At 39.3% G+C, this 15,608-nt stretch overlaps 1 protein-coding gene across 1 annotated transcript in view; it reads right to left on the reverse strand.

The window, feature by feature from the left end:
• Positions 1–15,608, reverse strand: part of PLB1 (phospholipase B1) — a 142,002-nt gene that overhangs the window by 28,103 nt on the left and 98,291 nt on the right. The window contains exons 36-39 of the mRNA XM_060754120.2: positions 14,057–14,100; positions 11,459–11,558; positions 6,765–6,816; positions 1,284–1,364 (exon numbers count right to left, since the gene is read on the reverse strand). Of these exons, the coding sequence (XP_060610103.2) occupies positions 1,284–1,364; positions 6,765–6,816; positions 11,459–11,558; positions 14,057–14,100 (277 nt within the window). The remainder of the gene's footprint in view (positions 1–1,283; positions 1,365–6,764; positions 6,817–11,458; positions 11,559–14,056; positions 14,101–15,608) is intronic.

Consider the following 15,608-nt stretch of genomic DNA (forward strand, 5'->3'; position numbering starts at 1 on the left):
TTTCAACAATATAAAACAACCACAGAATATACTACATAGCTGCCATTGAAGATGGCCCAGAAACTGCAACTGGTACAAAGGTTGGCAGCCAGGCTTCTATCTAGAGCTAATTATAGAGAGTATACGATGCCCCTATTAAAGCAGTTCCACTGGCTGCCAATAAGTTTCCGATCCGAATTCAAAGTGCAGATTATTACCTTTTAAACCCTACACGGTTCAGCCCCCGGCTATCTTCGTGACCACATCCCTGTCTATGAACCAGTGTGGGCTGTAAGATCCACCAGGGAGGCCCTTTTCTTGCTCCCACCACTGTCACAAGTGTGGCTTGTGGGAAGGAGGGAGGGGGTCTTCTTGGTGGTGCCCCCCCGACTTTGGAACATGCTCCCCAGGGAGATTAGGCAAGCCTCTACTCTGTCCTCTTTCACAGGGACCTGAAAACCTGAATGTTTCAGCAAGCATTTGGTAGTTATCAACCCCTAGTTATGAATGTCCAGTTCCTAGGTCGCAGATGATACTCTGACTCTGCACTTCATCCAATTCCCCAGCCCTATGGTACGTTGATTTGCACTATCCCATGCCTGACCCTTTTTATAGCACGATCACACCCATTTTAGTATCTCTGATTATTGGGCCTGGTCAAGCATTGTTTTCATAGAGCTCAATGCTGCTATTTTATACTCTTATGTTTTATTTAACTATATTGTTATATTTCATTGTGTCCTTAATTGTGTTTTTGTTTTAATGGATTATTTTACTTTTGTGTCTTGTGGACATTCTGTCATATATGTAAGCTACTCCAAGTCCCTTTGGGGAGAAGATACTGGGTAAGAGAATAAAGTTGTTGTTGTTGTTGTTGTTGTTGTTGTTGTTGTTGTTGTTATTCTGATGTCACAGAGGAACTCAGTTCAAAATGGCCTTGGTTCTTTCTTTTTCTTTACTTTCTTCTTATTCTCCCTCCCTCTCCCGTTTGATAATTGTTAGAAGAAGTTAGACTTTCTATTGCTTTGCTTTCCTTCTTCGTCTTGTTTTCCTACATTTATCTTGCAAAATAATTGGCAATGGGGAGGCAGGGATGTAGGAAAGAGCCAAATGACCCATCTTGAACATTTCTCACAATACAATGCAATACAAAAACAAAAAACTAAATTCACCATATTTAAGGGATAAAGCTATTTATCGCTTGATTAGATATAAAACTGATGTAATTTAACTGGCTATTTAAGTTGATTCAAAATGAAATGAAAATAAATCTTATTGCTTTTAAACCAAACCAGCTTGCCTACCTTGTCGTAGCAATACTGACACAGGTCATTGGCTCCAATCAAAATGGTGACTAACTTCCAGTCCTTCTTATAGTCGATGTTCTAGTGAGGAATAAAAGAAATAGACTCATATTATAGCTGTCTAGAGATCCTTGGAAGAATCAACAGAGAGTAATGAGTAATGTGGTTAAATTGACTTCTGTTGGGGGTAAAGAAGTATGTGAAAGAGGGAAATTGATTCTGCTTTCTGAAACTGCAGGAATTTTTCCTCTGTTGAGCGCTTGGCAGGGACTGCTTGAGAGAATGCCTGGAGTGGAAGAATGTCAAAGAAAAGCACTTGCATATTTAAGTCATCTCCATGGAAAAAGGCAGCACAAAAGTGGATTTCCAAGTATAGATTTCTCATGTTGTATGTATCATCATCATCATCATCATCATCATCATCATCTTTATTTTTAGACTACCCTATCTCTCACAGGAGACTCAGGGCAGTTTACATATACAAAGGCAAATGTTCAATGCCCGGCATATACCAAAACATTACAGCAATAAGCATAATATGGAATAATAACAGCATTGTACTAATCAAATAAAATTAAATATCAAAATAAGAACACAGAACAACTAATCACTAAAGAAGTACTTTTAAAAGCATGGCCAACAATAAAACATCTAACAGCCAGCACCATTGAAAATTGGGTAAGCATTTCGCCATTAGTTGTTTTTAACTGTACCATAATGGCCACGAAGCACAGATAGGACAGCCTGTATATGGTGACTGATATCAAACACTGGACTGAAACCAAACACTTGGTTGATGAGCGCTGTTTTTAATTGAGTGTTAGTTGTTCTTTTATATGTTTATAAGTTGCATTTAATGGTATTTTAAAATTGTTTTCATTTTATGGTCTGTTTTTAGGCACCTTGTGCCGCATATAAGCCGCCCTGAGTCCCTTCGGGGAGATGATGGTAGGATACAAGAATAAAGTTATTATATTATTATTAGCTTGAACTGTCTTTGACAATCTTACAAGCATTCCTTGATGAAAGGAGGGAAATAATATATGAGCCAACCTTGTTCTATTACACTATGTAACGAAATTTGAAAATATCCTGTTCCAGGTTCAAAAGTGTTATTTCCTGTTTAATTGTGCAGTATTTACTTTGAAAGTAGTTGTTATACTCCAGAAATGTTGTTTTTGTGGCTGCCACAAATTATGTTGAATTGGTTGAGACTCTATATGAGATATTCACTATATGTTTTCACTACTCAATCTCCCACAAGTTTATCCCTTACAAACATTTCTTTTTTATTTTCTCATCCAGAGTTTTATCATTTTATGTTGTTACATGTGGCCTGCTCATGTTTTATTGTTTTATTGTATTCTTATGCTTTATTTATTTTATTGTGATGTTAGTTCTATTGTTTTGGTTTTATTTTATTGTATTTTGGTGTAATGTATTTTTGGGCTCAGCCCCATGTAAGCCACCCTGAGTCCTCTCTGGGGAGACGGTGGTGGGGTATACATAAAGATTATTATTAATATTATTATTATTATTCATTGAAAGACTCTCGCAAAATGTGCTGCGGGTTACAAAAAACAGTTTAACAAATTTTATTATGTTTGTGTGTCAGAACCAATTAGGAAATGACATTTGTAACTCAGGAACAAAACCTGTGTTACACAGTATTGTCATTGCCATTTTAAGAAAACAGAAACCACCAGCAATCTCCTCCTGACCAAAGATATTACTTTCCATAACCCCTTAACACTTCCCCAAACTCACATGATTTTTGGTTTTGCTAAAATGCCAGTAAATCACCTCCAAATTGGTTGTTCTAACCTCCACCTATCAACCCAGGTGCCCACAACCACCAAATAATATTCATGAGCCAGTCCTATGTCTGCACACACAATTGTGCAGACCAAGCAAATCTGCAACGTGTCATTAATTTTACATAATAGAGCTTGATGGTGGAATTGTGGGTAACTGTGCGGTAGAATTTATAAGCCAGTGAGAAAGAGAAATAAAATGCATGGCTCTGGCTAAATTGAAATGAAATCATATCCGAGAACTAGATGCAAGGACTGTGATGAGTTGACCAGTGAAATGGAAAGTTCCATCTTGTTTATAGTGGAAATAAAGAGGCTGGAATCCAAACTCTTTCATTTCTGGATCAGGCTGGTTTTTGAGCTCAAAGGTAAGATGCTACCCAGACAGAGAAAACAAAAGCCAGGGTTTATTTTAGCTTCTCTTGCCTGTCTACTCCCCAGTAATGCAAAGAGCTTCTCATTTGAAGGGAAAGCTTGTCAGCTGTTCTGGAGCTTGATCATATAAGCTGCTCTGCAGGGTTCTGTTACATTGGAGGCTTCAATTCCAAATGGATTTAAAGACAGGAGTTGTAACCTTTTTGCACAAGTATACAGGCAAGCCAAGCTGGACAAAGAATTCTTAGACAACACATTAATACCAGCCCAGAGTATCTGGACTTGTCGGGAATTCTTTTCAGCTGCCGGCTCATTATCAGGAACCTTGAAAAGAAAAGGGAAAGCCCAGAAAACAGGGGAGGGGGGTTGAGGTTCTTTCTCGCTCTCTTTTTAAGGTCCCAAGATAGGTGACTCAGCTGTGCTTAGCTAAGGCCAGCAGCTGCTAAAACTACGTCATTGCCAGCCAACAATAGGGAATGCTCAGAGCTGTAACTCAATGGAAAACATTCTGTAACATGCTGTACAAAGAAAGGAATGGATGGCAGCTATTTTTAGAGCAGCAAGTTTACATAACAAGCACTGGAGAATCTGTCCTAAAGAAACTAAAAGCCTGGGAATCACTAACAGGGCTAGATCTTTTCTTTTTCATTAATAGGATTTGTTTTCCTGGTCTGCCACTTCACATTTACTTCAAAGGATTGCCCGGGGCATTCAATCAACGTCATTGTCACTGGTTTCGTAAGGCCACTGTGACTTTCATTCAAATGTCAGTGTTTCCACCCAGTTGCTCCCTCAGAATAAGGGATAGAGGGAAGGACTCGGGGAAACACAGAAGGGGGTGGATTTGTTTCCTGCTCGCCATCACACTATTAAAGGTAAAAGCTAATATGCAACATTTGATACAGAGGGCAGCACTGGTTATAACATGGCCCTGGATTTCGTAAAGCCCTATGGCAGAGCTTCACAAAATGAACAGTCAATACTTTGGTAGTATTAGGCTCACTTGCTCAGATCCTGGGAAAATAACTTTTTGAACTACAGATACTAGTATGACTGAATAGAAGTTCAAGAAATTGTGTAATTCTTTCCAAAAGTGACCTTTCTTAGGTCTACATTTGGCTACCTCCATTGCCTCATATTCTGAGGCAAAAGGACTCAGGTAGGTTCTGAGTACATAATTCCAACCTTAGATTTAGAAGAAGAAAAAAAGAAAAGTAAAAGGCCAGTTAGTACTTCTGAAAGACATCTCCATCAGCATCCTCCACATTATCATCAAAAGGAAGAACTTTATTTATATTCTGACTTTATTTGAGGACCACCCAAATTGATTCTCAAGGAATGTTACAAATTATAACAAATACAGTTGAGCTGAAAAGAAAAAAAGATTAACATTAACGAGTAATTAAACTGTAAATAATATTAAAAGCAATTTAAAACACACCATACAGTCACAAACACAGCTCTAAAAATATAATACCGTAGAGTCTTGCTTATCCAATATAAACAGGCCGGCAGAACATTGGATAAGTGAAAATGTTGGATAATAAGGCAGGATTAATGAAAAGCCTATTAAACATCAAATTAAGTTATGATTTTACAAATTAAGCACCAAAACATCATGTTTTACAACAAATTGACAGAAAACACAGTTCAATACATGGTAATGTTATGTAGTAATTACTGCATTGAGCACCTAAACATCACAATGTATTGAAACAGTTGTGGATTCGGGTGGGAGCCAGACTGCGTTGGATAATACAGAATGTTGGATGAGCAAAGGTTGGAAAAGCGAGAGTCTACTGTACTGTAATAAGGCCAGAAGAGTGTGATGTTTTCAGCTCAGATATGGAAATCCATTGGATGACATTGAGCAACTTATCCACTATCAGCCCTGAAAATCTCATGATAGATTTGCTTTAGGGTAACCACAAGTCACAAATGGACTTGAAGTATCACCTCTAATAAAAGCTCTTTCTTTAAAAATGCTCAGTTCTCAAGGTGCAACTAAGAAAGCCCGGCACTTGACATGCTTGTGATGCAACTGAGAGAAAAGTCTCATCTTAGTGACTCAGCACCCAGGCAAACTCATATGGGACAGTATGCTCAGTTATACAGCCTGGATATTTCATCTAGAAAAAGCAAACTGTACAAATGTTGCATTGCCTGTTTTTACTTTTTGTCCATGTCCTCATTTGGTGTACATCAGTTGTTGCTAAAAAGTTGTTTTATGGGCAGAGGCAATCTCTGAGGTATACTCAAAGTTCAGATTCAGAGATGTCTTCCATTGGAGTGATGCTGCTCATTTCTCATTTGAACTGACACTGTACTGGAGGGAACAGAGTGTTTGGCAGGCACTTGGGAAGCAGCCTGACATTGGCCTACTTAGCACCAGACATGGGAAGGCAAAGAGAATAATAGAATGATCCTGTTTTTATTTTCTCCTGTAGGCATCAGGAAAGTTATGAGTTTGGAACTAAAGTGCGAGGGGAAAACATTTGCATTTGGCTTCTGCACTGGACTGTATAATATACAATGACCTCTAAAGTGCGAGGATTGGCTCCCATTTTTTTCATAATAATCTGAGGAGCTTATTATGAAAATCAAACTCTAAAATCAGGACAGTAAATAAAGAGGAACACTCAAACAACAGGGGAATTCCTGACATGAAACAATCAGGGCCAGCGAACACATCCCAACAAAGGATTTCCCTAGGCAGGAATCAGCCAGTCTTTGAAGCTGCAAGGTTATGCTAATCAAGGTGGCCAATTGCAACATTAACACTTTCCTCAAACAGACAAAAGTTCTTTCTCCATTCCTGGACATTCCACAGATATATTAACATCACTTGCCTAATTTCCAACAGACCTCGCAACCTCTGAGGATGCCTGCCCTAGATGTGGCCAAAACGTCAGGAGAGAATGCTTCTGGAGTGTGGCCATATAGCCTGGAAAACTCACAGCAACTCAGTCATTCTGGCCATCATAGTATTCGACAACACATTCACTAGGAATGCTTTTAATTCAGTAATGCATGAATTCTACATAGCGCAGTGACTGCTCTTATGCTCTTCATTGATTGTTGCTGCGTATCTTCAAGTAGACTCTGACTTCTGGCAACTCTATCATAGATTTTCCTTTGCAAAATTTCTTCAAAGGGGTTTTTCCCTTTCTCTTAGGTTGAGATAGTATGACTTTTTTGCCCAAGGAAGTTTCCATGACTGTGTGTGATCCAAGTCCAACACTCAAACCACTCACTATGTTGTCCCTTAGCCTTCTGTAATGTACACACTCACCAGACTGCTTTTCATTCTCTTTATCAGTTCATGGGCTTGGGATGGGAGGTTCCTAACAAAACAGAAAAAGAGAGCCATTAAATAGGAACCGTAAGGTGGCAGTAGCACTAAGTTACAGGGGAAAGATTGTCTGGGGAAAGTGGTTGTTATTTTAGAGGTGCCAGTTGATTGTTCTTATAAAAATGCTAGTTGCAATGGTTTTCCAGCAGCTAAACAACCAAACAAAAACACAACACATCCTTTCATGCAGCCAATTTATTTACAACAGCAAAATAACAGGAGAATCTGACATGTATGAAAGATTGTGGCTTATCTTCCATGAAATGAAAAACCATAGGTAACTATTTTGCTTTTAACAAAATATGAGCTGTAACATTTCATGAACAGGCAGCTTTGAACATATAAGTCAAGTGCAAGACCACTTGCATGAGCGGTTGTCTACACTTGTCGACTGCTGGTGCAACATCAAACTATCTCTATGGATCTTGTTGAAAAATCAGACAAGCCCTGTGTCCAATTCCATCTTTTTCTCCCCTTCCCACCCTTCCTTCCTTCTTCCACTCAGTTCATAATGGCGACATGCATTGTTCTTTCTCCTGCTCCCTTTTATCCTCACAACAGTCTTATAAAGTCAAATTGACATAATGTTTGGCCCAAAGATACCCAGTGGTCTTCATGGCTAAATGTGGACTTAAATCTAGGTCTCGCTGGATCAAATCTAACCATTATATGTCTGGGCTCTCTATTTGAAAAAGGACTCTCAGCACCTTGTCAATGCAGCAACAATAATTTAAAAAACACATTATATTCTATTAGTTAACAATGCTATTTTAATGGAAAGTTTAGGAAACCAAAACTGAAGTGTATTAAAGATTGCCACTGTCATTTTTGCATATTTTAATTAATATTTCTGCAATTTTCAGAAACCAAGAAAATATTTTTAAATATATGAATTCATATTTAAATCTGTGCAATTTTTCACAACTTTTAATACCTTACTGTGTACATTTTTAAAAGGATATATGTGAATGAATGCTTTGTTATCTTTATAGTGCCAAGAAACACTCTGAGAGAGGAGGAATCTGATACATTAGGGCTTGCCTAAGTTCCCTGTGGAGGGTTTCCAAAGCCGGGGGTCCACCACTGAGAAGGCCCTCTCCCTCGTCCTCGACCCCACCAACTGCACTTGAGACAGAAATGGGACCGAGAGGAAGGCCTTCACAGCAGATCTTAGAGCCTGTGCCAGTTCATAGGGGAAGATGCTGTCACGAGGTAGGCTGGACCCAAACTGTGTAGGGGAGTGGTTCTCAACTTTCCTAATGCCACGACCCCTTAATACAGTTCCTCATGTGGTGGCCCCCAACCATATCATTATTTTCATTGCTACTTCGGAATTGTAATTTGCCACTGTTTTGAATTGTAGTGTAAATATCCAATATGCAGGATGTATTTTCATTCACTGGACCAAATTTGGCACGAACACTCGATATACCCAAAATTGAATCCTGCTGGGGTTGGGGGTGGGGGCGGATTGATTTTTTTCATTTGGAAGTCATAGTTGCTGGGATTTATAGTTCACATGCAATCAAAGAGTATTCTGAATTCCACTAACAATGGAATTAAACCAATCTTGGCACACAGAACTCCCATGACCAACAGAAAATACTGGAAGAGTTTGGTGGGCAATGGCATCCAGAGAGCACTATGGATGCAAACAGATAGATCTGGACCAAACTTGGCACAAATACTGAATATTTCCAAATGTGAACACTGGTGGAGTTTGGGGGAAATAAACCTTGACATTTGGGAATTGTATTTGCTGGGATTTATAGTTCACCTACAATCAAATAGCATTCGGAACCCCACCAATGATAGAATTGGGCCAAACTTCCCACACAAAACCCCCGTGACCAACAGAAAATACTGTGTTTTCTGATGGTCTTTGACAACCCCTCTGAAACCCCTCGCGACCCTCCCCAGGGGTCCTGATCCCCAGGTTGAGAAACGTTAGTGTAGGGCTTTATCGGTGAGAACCTGCACTTTGAATTGGGACCAGCCTTTGTACCAATTGCAATTCCTGAGCCATCTTCAAAGGCAGCGCCACATAGAGTGCATTGCAGTAATCCATTCTAGATGTAACTAAGGCATGTACAAAATGCTAATAATATTAAAAATAACACAAATGCCATAAATGAAACTGCTTGCAAAATGCATGTTAGGAGAAACATGTTCAAAATGTATATGCATTTTCACTTAGATTTTTTTTTAGAAAAAAAAACTGTGGCTAAAATGGGATGAAACAACTTTTAAATGGAAAACAATCAGGAAACATTAGAACCCTTACTTGTAGATTAATCCATCCCTATTCTACTCTTCTTTTTCTGACTTGCCACTAAAAGACCAATAAGAATCCAAGAAGGTATGACCTAAACAATTGTAGTATATGTTCAATAAACAATGGCTGATCAAGTGACTAGTGAAAGCTGCAAAACACCACCGGTCTGCCTGCCAGCAAGCCAGCCTGTTTGCCAGTGAGCCGAGAAGTTCCAATCAATTATTTCTGTTGAAAGATTGGCTGCACTTGGAAGCTTGGTGCTATTTCCCAGCCATGCCATCTAACCTCTAACTCCCGCTGCAGTCAATTTGGCGCTCTGTGAAAGGTGATCGATGGAGGACCTCAGTGTGCAAAGTTGCCAAATGCATTCAGACAGGTACAATATTGTAAAAGATTTTCGAGGCAAGAGTTTATCCTAGGATCCATATATTCCAGAAGGAAATGAGGTAAAACAAAGATGGTGAATTGAACCAGTAAATTATCTATGGAAACATCAAGCAAAAGTGAATTGAACAGGGCACAGGTCACTTCTTAAAACTCTGCAGCACTGGAATTCATGAGCTATAGTGGCATGAGGCCATTTTGGATAGAATGCCTCATTCAGGGCCAGTGAGAGCAGACAAAAAATGGCTGTCATATTTTACTGCCTTAAAGATCTACAGATAGCTTCAAAAGAGACAGCTACTTTCCCATGATATCCTGAGCTACAGTACAAACTGTATTCTTCATTTGGCATTCAGGTTCACATGGATGTTGGTCAGCAGTGGGAAATTAAAATATGAAAAATCAGGTAAAGTTACTATATGTCTGCTGACAGATAAAATATAATATTGCCTTTTTCCTGATAGCAGTTTTTTGCTCAACCCACAAAAAATTAAAAATTTAAATTTAGAAAATGATGGGTGATTCTGATAATCATAAATTTACAAATACCAACTACTCCATTATATAGCTTTTTCAACCATCATAATACCAATGCTGGCCAATGAAGAGTGCACTCTGTTCAGGTTGTCCCTCTCAACATTTAACAGATCAACATTTAATATCTATTTGGTAGTGAGGAGGCACTTGCCCAAACTTACTCAATAACTGACTTTTTACTGCCTGGATAGGAGCCCCAGGAGGTGCAATGGGTTAAACCAGTGGTTCTCAACCTGTGGTCCCCAGATGTTTTTGGCCTACAACTCCCAGAAATCCCAGCCAGTTTATCAGCTGTTAGGATTTCTGGGAGTTAAAGGCCAAAAACATCTGGAGACCCCAGGTTGAGAACCACTGGGTTAAACCCTTGCGCCAGCAGGACTGCTGACCAAAAGGCTGGTGGTTCAAATCTGGGGAGTGGGGTGAGCTCCCATCTATCAGCTCCAGTTTCTCATGTGGGGACATGAGAGACACCTCTCATAGGATGGTGATGCATCTGGGTGTCCCTTGGGCAACGTCCTTGCAGACAGCCAATTCTCTCACACCAGAAGCAATTTGCAGTTTCTCAAGTCACTCCTGATACGAAAAAATTGCCTGGATTGGCAGGGACTGTGACCAGTTGTTGGGATTTTAGAAATCAGACAGTATTAGTTGGATTTTCTATCTGAGAATGAGAAGGCCAGCTTCCCAAGCCAAACCAACACATTGCACCTCCAGCTCCAAGTAGTGGAAGCAGCAGGAGAGTCATATATTATTGGAGGCAGTGAGGCAAGAGCTACACTGCCAAATAATGCATTTTGAACAGTATTATGTGGTCAGTTTAGACTCATATGATGACATTCAATGCAGTTCAAACTGCATTATTTAACAATGTAGATCCAGCTTATGATCATGGGGAGAACTCCAAAACAAGAAGATAGCAGGTGGTGATGACAGTACATGAAAAGGGACATCTCTTGCTCAGCTCCCACAGCAGCTTCCCCAACCTTGTAATAACCTCTATTATCCCCAAACATTGTTTATACTCTCTGGAATTGATAGGATTTGCTTTCAATTACCTTGCATGGGTACCAGGTTGGGAGCAGCTCTCCTTTATTTCCATTTTGGCCAGATTTTCAGGTAAGCACATAGTACAGTGAGCAAATGATTTATTGAACAGATTGACCAACATTGTATACAATGTGCCTTATGAGGACTATTTTAAAATATAATTTGAGCATTTATATACCACCCCAATCCAAGTATCTAGAATGATTTATAGATTCTCATACACTGATCACTTCAAATGTCTCTGCAGAGATTCATAAAACAAATAGCCAATGGAATAGTTAGTAATAACTAAGCACTTGGCTTTGAGACAGTTATTTAGGTCATCCATAATATTGTATTGTTTTTTCATTTCACCTCTTTCTTTGCCCATATGCATCTTGATAAAACTTACTGTGCTACTGCCCCGTCTTCTGCCACGTTGAATCCTGCAGTTTCCTTCTTGGTGCCAGTGGAAAAACCAGTGAGTTCTGGATTGAACATTTTCAAAATATCTGGCCGAGGAAGAGAAGCTCAAGGTCAGTCTCCATGTGATGAACAAGAACTGTCACTGACTCTCATACAGCAGTTCTGTAGAGTAGGCATGCATACTTGAATGCTGTGACCAAATTACTAAAAAAAGGCACTTGTCCCTATAAAATTCCTTGCTTGTACTAAACTCCACTGTTGTACATCCAAATGTCAAAGTATGATACAAACCCTGCATTTGCAGGACATACATTCTTGAACTTATCATAGAAAAAGGAAACCACAGATAATACCAAACCCTATTGAAATGAACAATTTCTGCAATGAGTTACTACAGAGTCACCTTGGAGTACCTAGAAAATTCCTACTAAGATATCCTTTCTAAGAATTTTCTATATTATCCACAGCTACTCTATGGTAGCTTCCAGTAGAAGCATATCATAGAACAGGGGTGTCAAACTCACTTCCACCAATGGCCACATCAGCTTTATGATTGCCTTCAAATGGCCATTTTGTAATTGTAAGACTGTATAAACATATTGCCCTGGCATTGAAAGTCTCATGGGTCACATAAAATGATCTGAAGGGCCAAATTTGGACCACGGGCCTTGTGTTTGTCACATAGAACAACCAGGAGGACATAGAAAAATCGTCAGATGAAGGTAGGTGAAACTGCAGGTATTAGCCTTGTAGATATGAGGGTCATATTGTAATAGCTTGTCTTAATATTGAATTTTTTTCATCAAAGTCTAGCTGGCTTGATTGAATTCTCCAGGTGAGCAACAGACACTCCCCATGTTGACTTTGGAAGCCATCATTTTATTCATTACATTCCTTTCAAACCTGAATTTTTCTGGTTAGGACTGCCAAGTGCAATCAATATTGTTTGAAGTGTGAGGGGAGACCTTCATTACTGAGGTAGCTATTACCCACACTAACCACCTAATTTGCAAACTGTCATTAAAATGGAACATATCAACTGCATTCCAATCCTTAACACCACAAATTTCACAATGCAAGGGTTGTATACTACATAGAAAGTACACAGTATGCAAAGGTGCTCTAAAACACATAGAATTCTGTATTGGAGTTGGACACAGTCAGTTCATGGCTGGACCAAGGGAACACCATATTCCTTCACTGTGGGGTAAAGTGTGATTGAGTGTAAACACACACAGTGTCTCAGTTGACAAGTTGGCCCAATTTTTCTGTTGTAGCATAACAACAAAACATTAAAAAGTCAAAAACTGACTGGTTTACATTAATTACGATCCTAGTGTGTTCCCAAGTAATTAATCAACTGAAGCCTGCATTGTCCCTCCCTTATTCCTCCTATGCATGAATGAGTAACACTTTAGAATCCACCAAGTAGTGAGAAGCTGAGCAACTTCCAAAATTAGAAAGTAGTTGGAATCCTCTTGGAACTGATTGGGGCTTACATTAGGTAAGTTTTTCCAGCAATGCGTAAGGAGGTAGTCAGTACCTCCATACACCATGCTTTTTTTCCAGGCTTGCTACTGGGTGTCCCTTGGTGTTGTACCACCTCCCTAAACAAATAGTCACTGCTTCACTATGAGGGTATACTGGGAAAACTCACCCAGCTGTTAACAGTCACTAGTACAGATCTTTCTGTAAATATACACAGTTGGAACTTTATATTCCCCAATGTCAAATCGAACAGATTCTTCTCCAAGGCATTAATACAATTAGCATTGGGATTGTGAGTGATTATGGTGCTTACACACAGCCTGCCCCATTCTTTACTTTCTGTTGAAATCAAATCAAGAGTTTACAAGGCTATCTGGACTGATGAACAGTGACTTACATTACATGATTGTTACCAAACGAGGGCTGCAAACCACTACCAAATCTTGCAGGAACTCACTCAAAGAACAATTTGGTAGTGTGGATAGCATGCCAAATTATATTTTGATTTAAACAGAAAGTAAGGAATTGAATCTGTACACGAGAAGAGGGTGCGAGGAAAGAGTTTTCAATGACAGCATGAGTTCACAATTCTTTAAACCTCAAGCAAGATCCTGGGTTGGGAGATGTATCACAGAGTTACACACAAGCAGAACTTCAAAACACATCATCCCTCTTAAGCTGCTCCAGCTCCCTCACGGCTATTTACTAGCTGGTGGAGGAACTAAAGCAGCATCCAGTGCTGTTTTGACAGCTGAATGCATATTGTCAGGTATCTTTCAGATGCTTCTGGAGTCTTTTTAAGATCCCAGAGGCTGATGGCATCATAGCTGTGGATACAACTACAGAGACATAACTGGATCATACCCCACTCTTGAATAGTCAAATTGGAGGTTTTAGCAGCTTAAACAGTGGTTTGATGGGAGTTCGTTAATTGCACAGTTGGTTAAAAAAAACCAACCTAATCTCTGCAACAAAAAAGTGAATTACACTAAGTTGGACATATGCCTTAATAAATCACTAAAAGAAACTATTCCATTTTTTTAAAGCATCCATAAGCATTCCTTTTTCAATTGCTGGGATATCCTAGGCTACTCACTAGGTAATGTTGTGTGCATCTCCAAGTTTCCATCACTTCCAGAGCTAGGAAAAGGATAATACAGAATTAGTGGGTGACATTAATAGCATATCAAAGACCTGTCATCTGTCCTAGAAATATAGCTAAATTAGCAAGGGAGTGGGGCGAGAGAGAGATTTGGAACAAAAGGAAACAAACACAAAGCCACCTTTGGATAAAAGGATAAATGATGGAACACATGTATATTAAAGGACATTTCCTTATCCTCATTTCTGAAAAATAAGGTAATTTAAGCCTCAAACCTCCAGGCTTCATTACTTTTATGCATTTATTGCATATATGGCAAGATAATCATAGGGCAATTGTCTGAAGGTGACATTGCTCCAAATGTTAGGAAAGTAATAAATCACTGCCTAAACTGTATTTTTCCCAGATAGATCCATAGCATTCATCACTATCTTACTGGATTATTTTTGTTTCAATAAAATGATTTTTATGAAAATAATTTGTATAAAGAAGAAAATCTTCTGCACAGACCTGAGTTTGGAAATCCAGTGCAAGTAGTGTTATAGGAGGAGATTCGCCTGCCTATCTATCTATCTATCTATCTATCTATCTATCTATCTATCTTTCTATCTAATTTATATCCTGTTTTGAGCAGAATTCAAAACGGCCTTAAAAGATTAGAGAGATGTGTTAAAAGTAACAAAATGAAGTTCTACAAGGACAAATGCAAGATACTCCACTTAGGCAGAAAAAATGAAGTGCAAAGATACAGAATGGGAGATGCCTGGCTATACAGCAGTACATGTAAAATGATCTTGGAGTCCTCATGGACATGAACCTCGTGGAAAAGTGTCTGTAGCTTAGTAGTTTAACCCACTGCGCCACTGCAGCCCCTTGTACCACAATATATATATCCCACCCTATATCTATATTTTAAACAGGTTAAAATTATATTATATGGCAAGTTTAAAACAAAGCAGTTTAAAACCAGTTAATTCAAAGTACATATGCAAATTTGCGAAGTACATATGTACATATGCCACACCTAAAAACTGTCCATCCATCAAAGTACATATGCGAAGGAAGATAGATGCTTTTGAACTGTGGTGTTGGAGGAAAGTTCTGAGAGTGCCTTGGACTGCGAGAAGATCCAACCAGTCCATCCTCCAGGAAATAAAGCCCGACTGCTCACTGGAGGGAAGGATACTAGAGACAAAGTTGAAGTACTTTGGCCACATCATGAGGAGACAGCAAAGCCTAGAGAAGACAATTATGCTGGGGAAAGTGGAAGGTAAAAGGAAGAGGGGCCGACCAAGGGCAAGATGGATGGATGGCATCCTTGAAGTGACTGGACTGACCTTGAAGGAGCTGGGGGTAGTGACGGCTGACAGGGAGCTCTGGCGTGGGCTGGTCCATGAGGTCACGAAGAGTCGGAGATGACTGAACGAATGAACAACATGCAAATTTGCATTAAATTAATTGGCCCCAAAGGTCCCAGCAAAATCGATGTTTCTTCCTGGCACAAAACTGATCTTAGTATTGGCATCAATTGGGTCTTTAAGGGACC

Source organism: Anolis sagrei, chromosome 1 (genome assembly GCF_037176765.1).
Source record: "Anolis sagrei isolate rAnoSag1 chromosome 1, rAnoSag1.mat, whole genome shotgun sequence".
In the NCBI taxonomy this organism is placed as follows: domain Eukaryota; kingdom Metazoa; phylum Chordata; class Lepidosauria; order Squamata; family Dactyloidae; genus Anolis; species Anolis sagrei.